This window comes from Sylvia atricapilla, unplaced genomic scaffold, assembly GCF_009819655.1.
Source record: "Sylvia atricapilla isolate bSylAtr1 unplaced genomic scaffold, bSylAtr1.pri scaffold_111_arrow_ctg1, whole genome shotgun sequence".
Taxonomy (NCBI): domain Eukaryota; kingdom Metazoa; phylum Chordata; class Aves; order Passeriformes; family Sylviidae; genus Sylvia; species Sylvia atricapilla.
The window spans coordinates 32,059-41,189 of NW_027077039.1; the positions used below are offsets into that span (position 1 = coordinate 32,059).

Genomic DNA, 9,131 nt, shown 5'->3' on the forward strand with positions numbered 1-9,131 from the left:
GACAGAACTGGGGACGGGGTGCGGGGTGGGGGGGGGACACTTGGGGACAGCAGCGGGGGACACGCGGGGACAGAAGCGGGGGGTGGCAGCAGCGGCCGCGGCGGCGGCGGGGGGGCCCCACACTGCACAGCGCCGCTGCCGGGGGGGGCCGCCGCAGGGAGGGGACCCCGGGGACGCGGGGAGGGGACCGAGGGGACGCGCCGGGGTGGCGGGGGGCTGTCCCCACGGGCGGGCGGCGGCGGCGGCGGCGGCGCTGAGGCCGAAGAGCGGCTGAGGAGGAGGAGGAGGAGGGAGCGGCGCTCAGACCCAGAGGGCTCTGCGGGCAGCGGGGCGGGCAGAGCGCGGCGGCGGCGGCTCCATCACCGGCGCGCAGAAAGGGGAAGAGGAGGAGGAGGAGGAGGAGGAGGAGGAGGAAGGAAGGCAGGAAGGAAGGAAGGAAGAAGCGCCGCGGCGGAGCAGCCCCGCGGGATGGCCATGGCCTGACCGGGCCGGGGCAGCGCTGCCCCCCGGCACAGCCCCCCGGCACAGCCCCCCGGCACAGCCCCCCGGCACAGCCCCCCGGCACAGCCCCCCGGCACAGCCCCCCGCCCATGGCGCGGTGACGGGGCCCGGGGGCAGCGGCGGCGGTGGCGGCGAGCGATGCGGGCTCCGGGACCATGCTGAGGACCGAGGCCGGCGGGGCCGGGGGGTCCCCCTCGGCCGGGGGAGCGGCGGGGGCCGGGGGGCTGCGCAGCGCGTCCCCGCACCGGAACGCTTACGAGGCCAGCATCCAGGCCCTGGCGCCCACAAAGGAGGCCGACGGCGAGGACGGCAAGAAGAGCCGAGGGAAGAAGTATGGCTCCAACGTGCATCGGATCAAGAACATGTTCCTGCAGATGGGGACGGCGCCCGGCCCCGAGGGCTCCTGCGACCTGGCCAAGGCCAAGGAGAAGCCGGTGCGCCTGTCGCTGCCCCGCGCCGGCAGCCTGGGCGACGGCGTGGACCAGGGCAGCCTCCTCAAGCTGGGCACCAGCGTCTCGGAGCGCGTCAGCCGCTTCGACTCCAAGCCCGACAAACCCTTCTCCAAGCTGCAGGAGACCCGCAAGATCTTCGAGAGGAGCCCTCAGGAGAAGGCCACCACCACCAAGCTGCTGCTGCGCAAGGAGCGCGCCGGCTTCCAGGACCGCAAGCTGGACGTGGTGGTGAGGTTCAACGGCAGCACCGAGTCCCTGGACAAGCTGGACGCCGACGCCGTGTCGCCCACCGTGAGCCAGCTCAGCGCCGTCTTCGAGAAGGCCGACCTGAGGAACAACCTGCACAAGGCGCAGGGCAGGGCCGCGGCCGCCAAGGCGGTGACCAAGAGGCCCAGGGTGTTCGCGCCCGGCCCCGAGGCCGCTCGCCCGGCTGACGGTCACTCCGGCCCGGCCCGAGCCCGGCCGCCCGACGAGGACAAGGACAAGGACAAGGCGGCGGCCGCGGGGAAGAGCGGGAGGCCGGCGGAGAAGGAGGCGGCGGCCGCGCCGAGGGTGCAGGAGGTCTGCAAGATCAAGCCCGTGGAGGTGGAGGAGAGCGGAGAGGGCGAGGAAGAGGAGGAGGAGGAGGAGGCGGTTGGCCAAGCCGTGCCCGCGCCCCAGCCGGCCAAAGGGGACGAGGGTCCCGCGGGGCCCCGGCTGGACGGAGGCTCGGCGGCCGCGGGCGAGGAGGGCGTCAAGGGCGAGCGGGCGGAGGAGGGCGATGGCTCCGAGGAGGCCAAGAAGGAGGATTTCTCCGAGGCCGACCTGGTGGACATAAGTGCCTACAGCGGGCTCGGGGAGGACTCGGGGGGCAGCGGGCTGGAGGAGGAGGAGGAGGCCGAAGGGCTGTACGAGCCCGAGTCGGGCTGCGTGGAGATCCCGGGGCTGTCCGAGGAAGAGGAGCCCGTCCCCAATCGCAAGATCCAGTTCAGCACGGCGCCCATCCAGGTGAGCCTGGCCCGGCCTGGGAGGGAGGGCAGGCAGGGTGAGGAGCAGCCCAGGGTGAGCTGAGGGGTGCCCCAGGGTGATGGACACCCCGGGTGAGGTGTACCAGGGTGATGGACGCCCCAGGGTGATGGACACTCCAGGGTGATGGACACCCCGGGTGAGGTGTACCAGGGTGATGGACATCCCAGGGTGATGGACACTCCAGGGTGATGGACATCCCAGGGTGATGGGTATCAAGGTGAGGGGTAACCAAGGTGATGGACATCCCAGGGTGAGGAGCACCTCAGGATGAAGGGTACCAGGGTGAGGAGCACCCCAGGCTGATGGGTACGTACCCCAGGATGATGGACACCCCATGATGCTGGATACCCCAAGATGATGGGTACCCAAGGGTGATGGACACCCCAGGATGATGGACACCCCATGGTGAGATGTACCAGGGTGATGGACATCCCAGGATGATGGGCACCAGGGTGAGGAGCATCCCAGGGTGATGGGCACACCATACTGGGCCGTGTGACCCCCACAAAATCACCCCTTTGGCAAGGACAGGAGAAGGGGCTGGGGGTCTGTGTCCCCATGTCCTGTGCCCCCCATGGGACAGAGCTTCCTGCCTGTCCCTGTCCCTGTCCCTGTCCCTGTCCCTGTCCCTGTCCCTGTCCCTGTCCCTGTCCCGGGAGAGGCAGGGCCTGCGCCTGGCCGATGAGCTGCTCCATCAAGGGCCCTGCCTGTCCCCCCCAGGGCCGGTGCGATGGGGACAGGTGGCATTTGGGGACCCGCTGTGCTGGGCCAGGCGCAGCGCTCAGTGCCACCCCCGTGGCGTGCGCAGGCCGGGCCAAAACCGCTCCCGATTTTGGGTGGGGATGCCCAAAATCCGCCGGGGTGAGGGGCTGGGGCCACCCTCGGCCCTGGGCGTCCCCCGGGGCTCCGCCCAGCCCGGGCCACCCTGGGGACAAGGTGGGACAAGGGGACCGTGTGCCACCCCCGTGTGTGCCCAACCCGGGGCCCAGGACGGGTTCGGGAAGTGGAGGAAGAGGAGGAAGGGGAGGAAGGGGATGAGGAGGAAGAGGAAGAAGAGGATGAGGAGGAAGGAGAGAAAGGGGAGGAAGAGGATGAGGAAGAAGAGGATGAGGAGGAAGAGGAGGAAGAGGATGAGGAGGATGAGGAGGAAGAGGAGGAAGGGGAAGAAGAGGATGAGGAGGAAGGGGAGGAAGAGCAGGAAGGGGAGGAGGATGAGGAGGAAGGGGAGGATGATGAGGAGGAAGAGGAGGAAGGGGAGGAAGGGGAAGAAGAGGATGAGGAGGAAGGGGAGGAATGGGAGGAAGGGGATGAAGAAGGGGAGGAAGGAGAGAAAGGGGAGGAAGAGGATGAGGAGGATAAGGAGGAAGAGGAGGAAGAGCAGGAAGGGGAGGATGATGAGGAGGAAGGGGAGGAAGAGGAAGCGCCTCGGCAGCGTGGCCGGGTGGGCGGCAGCACCCCCCGCTGCCGGCGGGGTTTCGGGGTGTCCTCCCGGGGTTCGGGGGGGATGAAGCGGCCCTGCAGCTATTTCGGGGTGCTCCTCCCGCACGGATCCCCCCGGCCGCGGGAGCAGCGGCTGCTTTGTGCCGGGCCCGGGTTATTTTTAGAGCCCGGCCTAAATTCTGGCTCTGAGTCAGAGCGGGTGGGTGGCCCCACCTGGGACGGGGGACAGCCACCGCCGTGGCCCGGCCGGGGACAGCGGTGGCCTTGAGCTGGGGTGGCCTCGGTGCCCTGGGGTGCAGCCAGCCCGGCCCCGGGGAAGGTGGCCTGGCTGGGGATGGGGATTTGGGGTTTGGGGTGCTCTGCTCCCACCATGGATGGACATTTGGGGGTTTGGGGGCGCCCTGCTCACCATATGGATGGAGATTTTGGGGTGGTCTGCTCACCCCGTGGATGGGGATTTTGGGGTTTGGGGTGCTCTGCTCACCCCATGGATGGGGATTTGGGGTTTTGGGGTGCTCTGCTCACCCCATGGATGAGGGTTTTGGGATGCCCTGCTCACCCCATGGATGGGGATTTGGGGTTTTGGGGTGCCCTGCTCACCCCATGGATGGGGATTTGGGATTTGAGGTGCTCTGCTCATCCCATGGATGAGGGTTTTGGGGTTTTTGGGTGCCCTGCTCATCCCATGGATGAGGGTTTTGCCATCCTCTGCTCAACCCAAACCCTCTCAGCTGTGGGGGAACACGTGTGGGGTGGGTGGGGTGGGCACCCGGGGGTCAGAGCACCCCAGACCCCCGCCGGGGTGATGCTGAGCCCCCAAACCCACTGGGGGGGGTGACATTGGGGACCCCCACCCAGCCCAGCACTGGGGGCACATTCCAGCCCCCCACACATCCCAACCCCCCCAGGAGGCAGGGACAGGGCGGGGGGCACAGGGGGGGACCCCCAGAGCCTCTCAGAGACTTCTTGTGGGCGGGGGGACATTGGCGTGTCCCCTCCCTGTCACCCCTGGGTGCCACTCGGGTGGCTCCTGTGGGTGTCCCCGGGCTTTGTCCCCTTACACTCATCCCTAATTCCCTTTGTGGCCGGCCTTTATCCCGTGTGTTATCCCTAATCCACTGGCTCCGGGGGCCGGGGCCCCTCCAGGGACATCTGCCAGGCCCAGCCGGCCCCTCCCCACAGCCCCCAGGGGGCTGGAGTGTCACCAGCCTGGGGACAGCGGCCTGGTGGCACATCCCAGCCAGGCCAGCGAGGGGTTAGGGGTGTCCCACAATGGGGGTCAGCAGCCCCAGGGGTCTGAGGGGCCCCATCTTTCTGTTTATCCTTCCTTCCCTCCTGCCTTTTTCTGTCCATCCATCCCTCTGTCCCTCTGTCCCTCTGTCCCTCTGTCCCTCTGTCCCTCTGTCCATCCTCTGTCCCTCTGTCCCTCTGTCCATCTGTCCATCTGTCCATCTGTCCATCCATCCCTCTGTCCATCCCTGTGTCCATCTGTCCTTCTGGCCACCCCTCTGTCCATCCCTCTGTCCATCCCTCTGTCCCTCTGTCCCTCTGTCCATCCCTGTGTCCATCCCTGTGTCCATCCCTCTGTCCCTCTGTCCATCCCTCTGTCCATCCATCCCTGTGTCCATCTGTCCATCCTCTGTCCCTCTGTCCCTCTGTCCATCCCTCTGTCCCTCTGTCCATCTCCCTGTCCATCCCTGTGTCCATCCCTGTGTCCCTGTGTCCCTGTGTCCATCCCTGTGTCCCTGTGTCCCTCTGTCCCTCTGTCCTCTGTCCTCTGTCCCTCTGTCCCTGTGTCCCTGTGTCCCTCTGTCCCTGTGTCCCTCTGTCCCTCTGTCCCCTCCCACACTCTCCAGGTCCTCTCCCCTCTCCCAGACCCTCCACCCCTTTGTCCTTCCCCCTCTCCCCACGGCCCAGTTTGGGAATTTTGGGGTTCCCACGGTCTCAGCATTCCCGGGGTGTCCCCGGGGGGTGTCCCCGTGGGGTGTCCCCGTGGGGTGTCCCTGAGGGGTGTCCCTGGGGGGTGTCCCCGTGGGGGTGTCCCCGTGGGGTGTCCCTGAGGGGTGTCCCCGGGGGGTGTCCCCGGGGGGTGTCCCCGTGGGGTGTCCCCGTGGGGGTGTCCCCGGGGGGTGTCCCCGATGGGGTGTCCCTGGGGGGTGTCCCCGTGGGGGTGTCCCCGGGGGGTGTCCCCCCTGCCTGAGCCCCCCCGTGCCCCCCAGGTGTTCAGCACTTACTCCAATGAAGACTACGACCGCCGCAATGAGGACGTGGATCCCATGGCGGCCTCGGCCGAGTACGAGCTGGAGAAGAGGGTGGAGAGGCTCGACCTCTTCCCGGTGGAGCTGGAGAAAGGTGGGTCCTGGTCCCCAAAACCCCTCTGGGGGCCCTGGGGAAATGGGGGTCCTGCCCCAAACTGCTTTTGAGAACCCTGGGGAAAGGTGGGTCCTGCCCCAAACGCCTCTAGGGGCCCTGGGGAAAGGTGGGTCCTGCCCCAAACCCATTTTGGGAACTGTGGGGAAAGGTGGGTCCTGTGGGTCCTGCCCCAAACGCCTCTAGGGGCCCTGGGGAAAGGTGGGTCCTGCCCCAAACCCCTTTTGGGAACTGTGAGTCCTGTGGGTCCTGCCCCCAAAAACCCTTCTGGGATCCCTGGGAAAAGGTGGGTCCTGCCCCAAACCCCTTTTGGGAGCCCTGTGGGTCCTGCCCCAAACCCCTCTAGGGGCCCTGGGGAAAGGTGGGTCCTGCCCCAAAGCCCTTTTGGGAACCGTGGGTCCTGTGGGTCCTGCCCCAAACCCCTTTTGGGATCCCTGGGGAAAGGTGGGTCCTGCCCCAAACCCCTCTTAGGGGTCCTGGGGAAAGATGGATCCTGTGGGTCCTGTCCCAAACCCCTTTTGGGAACCGTGGGTCCTGTGGGTCCTGCCCCAAGCCCCCCCGTGGCCCCCGGAGGTGTCACCCGGCCAGCACACGGCTCTGTGTGTCCCCGCAGACTCCGAGGGGCTCGGGATCAGCATCATCGGGATGGGCGCGGGGGCCGACATGGGCCTGGAGAAACTGGGAATCTTCGTCAAGACGGTGACGGAAGGAGGGGCGGCGCACCGGGACGGCAGGTACGGCCGGGAGCGGCACTACCCGCGGCCGCCAGGGGTGTCCCCGGCAGCTGTGACACCGTCCTTGTCCCCAGGATCCAGGTGAACGACCTGATCGTGGAGGTGGACGGCACCAGCCTGGTGGGGGTCACGCAGAGCTTCGCCGCCTCCGTGCTCAGGAACACCAAGGGCCGTGTGCGGTAGGAGCCGGGGGGTTTTGGGGGTTTTGGGGGGTTTTGGGGGGTTTGGGGAGCCCTGAGAGCCCCCCGGGCTGTGCTCAGATCCCTGCCTGGCCCCACAGCCTGGCCCCACAGCCTGGTCCCCGTCTGTCCCCACAGTGCCACCAGGGTGGTCCCCAGAGGGCTCTGAAGTCATCCCCAGCCCCCCACAGCACCCCCTGAACCCGCAGCTCCCAGGAGAGCTGCAGGGCTGTCCCCTGGTGTCCCCCTGGTGTCCCCTGGTGTCCCCTGGCTGTGTTCCCTAGGTGTCCCCTGGCTGTCCCTGGTGTCCCCTGGCTGTGGCTCCTGGCTGTCCCCCTGGTGTCCCCCGGCAGTCCCCTGACCTGTGGGGTCCCCCTGGTGTCCCCCTGGTGCCCCCTGCTGTCTCCTGGCTGTCCCTGGTGTCCCCCATGGTGTCCCCCTGGTGCCCCCTGGCTATCCCTGGTGTCCCTCTGGTGTCCCCCTTGGTGTCCCCGGGGTGTCCCCGGGTGTCCCCTGGCTGTCCCCTGACTGTTCCTAGTGTCCCCTGGCTGTCCCCTGGCTATCCCTGGTGTCCCCCTGGTGTCCCCCTGATGTCCCCTGACCCGTGGTGTCCCATGGCTGTGTCCCCTGGCTATACCCCCTGGCTGTCCCTGGTGTCCCCCTCATGTCCCCCTGGTGTCCCCAGGTGTCCCCGGCTGTCCCCTGACCTGTGGTGTCCCCCTGGTATCCCCCTGGTGTCCCCCTGATGTCCCCTGACCCGTGGTGTCCCATGGCTGTGTCCCATGGCTCTACCCCCTGGCTGTCCCTGGTGTCCCCCTGGCTGTCCCTGGTGTCCCCCTGGTGTCCCCCTTGGTGTCCCCGGGGTGTCCCCGGGTGTCCCCTGGCTGTCCCCTGGCTATCCCTGGTGTCCCCCTGGTGTCCCCCTGATGTCCCCTGGTGTCCCCGGCTGTCCCCTGACCCGTGGTGTCCCATGGCTGTGTCCCCTGGCTGTGGCTCCTGGCTGTGGCTCCTGGCTGTCCCCCTGGCTGTCCCTGGTGTCCCCCTGATGTCCCCGGGTGTCCCCTGGCTGTCCCCTGACTGTCCCTGGTGTCCCCTGTCTGTATCTCCTGGCTGTCCCTGGTGTCCCCCTGATGTCCCCTGGTGTCCCCAGCTGTCCCCTGACCCGTGGTGCCCCATGGCTGTGTCCCATGGCTCTACCCCCTGGCTGTCCCTGGTGTCCCCAGCTGTCCCCTGACCCGTGGTGCCCCATGGCTGTGTCCCATGGCTCTACCCCCTGGCTGTCCCTGGTGTCCCCAGCTGTCCCCTGACCCGTGGTGCCCCATGGCTGTGTCCCATGGCTCTACCCCCTGGCTGTCCCTGGTGTCCCCAGCTGTCCCCTGACCCGTGGTGCCCCATGGCTGTGTCCCATGGCTCTACCCCCTGGCTGTCCCTGGTGTCCCCCTGATGTCCCCTGACCCGTGGTGTCCCATGGCTGTGTCCCATGGCTCTACCCCCTGGCTGTCCCCGGCTGTCCCCTGACGCGCGGCCCCGCAGGTTCCTGATCGGGCGGGAGAAGCCGGGCGAGCAGAGCGAGGTGGCGCAGCTGATCCAGCAGACGCTGGAGCAGGAGCGGTGGCAGCGGGAGATGATGGAGCAGCGCTACTCGCAGTACACCGAGGACGACGAGGAGGTGAGCAGGGGACGGGAGGGGACAGCCGGGGCTGGGCGGGGACACCCCCGAGGTGCCAACCCCGCCCCGTGTGGCCGCGCAGACCGGGGAATACGCCACGGACGAGGAGGAGGAGATGAGCCCCATGTTCCCCAGCGGGGAGATGGCCATCGAGGTGTTCGAGCTGGCCGAGAACGAGGACACGCTGTCCCCCGTGGAGATGGACCCCGAGAAGCTGGTGCACAAGTTCAAGGAGGTGAGGAGGGGCTGCGGGAGGGCAGGGGGTGGCTGTGCCCACCCTGTGCCCACCCTGTGCCCACCCCGTGCCCACCCCGTGCCCACCCCGTGCCCACCCCGTGCCCACCCCGTGCCCACCCCTCTCTCCCACAGCTCCAGATCAAACACGCCGTGACCGAGGCCGAGATCCAGCAGCTCAAGAGGAAGGTGAGGGGGGCTCCTGGGGGGACAGCCCCTGGCAGCCGGAATGTCCTTCCCCTGCACGGGCCGTGCCACGTCCTGGCGTGTGCTGCCTGTGTGTGTCACCTGCCTGTGCCGTGTCCCCTGGCTGTGCCATGTCACCTGGCTGTGCCGTGTCCCATCCTTGTCACCTGGCTCTGCCGTGTCCCCTGGCTGTGCCATGTCACCTGCCTGTGCCGTGTCACCTGGCTGTGCCGTGTCCCATCCCCTGTCCCCTGGCTGTGCCATGTCACCTGGCTGTGCTGCGTCACCTGGCTGTCCCATGCCCCATCCCTGTCCCCTGGCTGTCCCTTCCCTGTCCCCTGGCTGTGCCTGGCCCCTC

The 9,131-nt window shown here is 68.1% G+C and overlaps 1 protein-coding gene across 1 annotated transcript in view; it reads left to right on the forward strand.

The window, feature by feature from the left end:
• The first annotated feature begins 390 nt into the window (after positions 1-390).
• PPP1R9B (protein phosphatase 1 regulatory subunit 9B) overlaps positions 391-9,131 on the forward strand; it is a 12,134-nt gene continuing 3,393 nt past the window's right edge. The window contains exons 1-7 of the mRNA XM_066340108.1: positions 391-1,940; positions 5,621-5,753; positions 6,385-6,505; positions 6,580-6,684; positions 8,218-8,353; positions 8,436-8,588; positions 8,723-8,866. Coding sequence (XP_066196205.1) covers positions 657-1,940; positions 5,621-5,753; positions 6,385-6,505; positions 6,580-6,684; positions 8,218-8,353; positions 8,436-8,588; positions 8,723-8,866 — 2,076 coding nt within the window. The 5' untranslated portion in view covers positions 391-656. The remainder of the gene's footprint in view (positions 1,941-5,620; positions 5,754-6,384; positions 6,506-6,579; positions 6,685-8,217; positions 8,354-8,435; positions 8,589-8,722; positions 8,867-9,131) is intronic.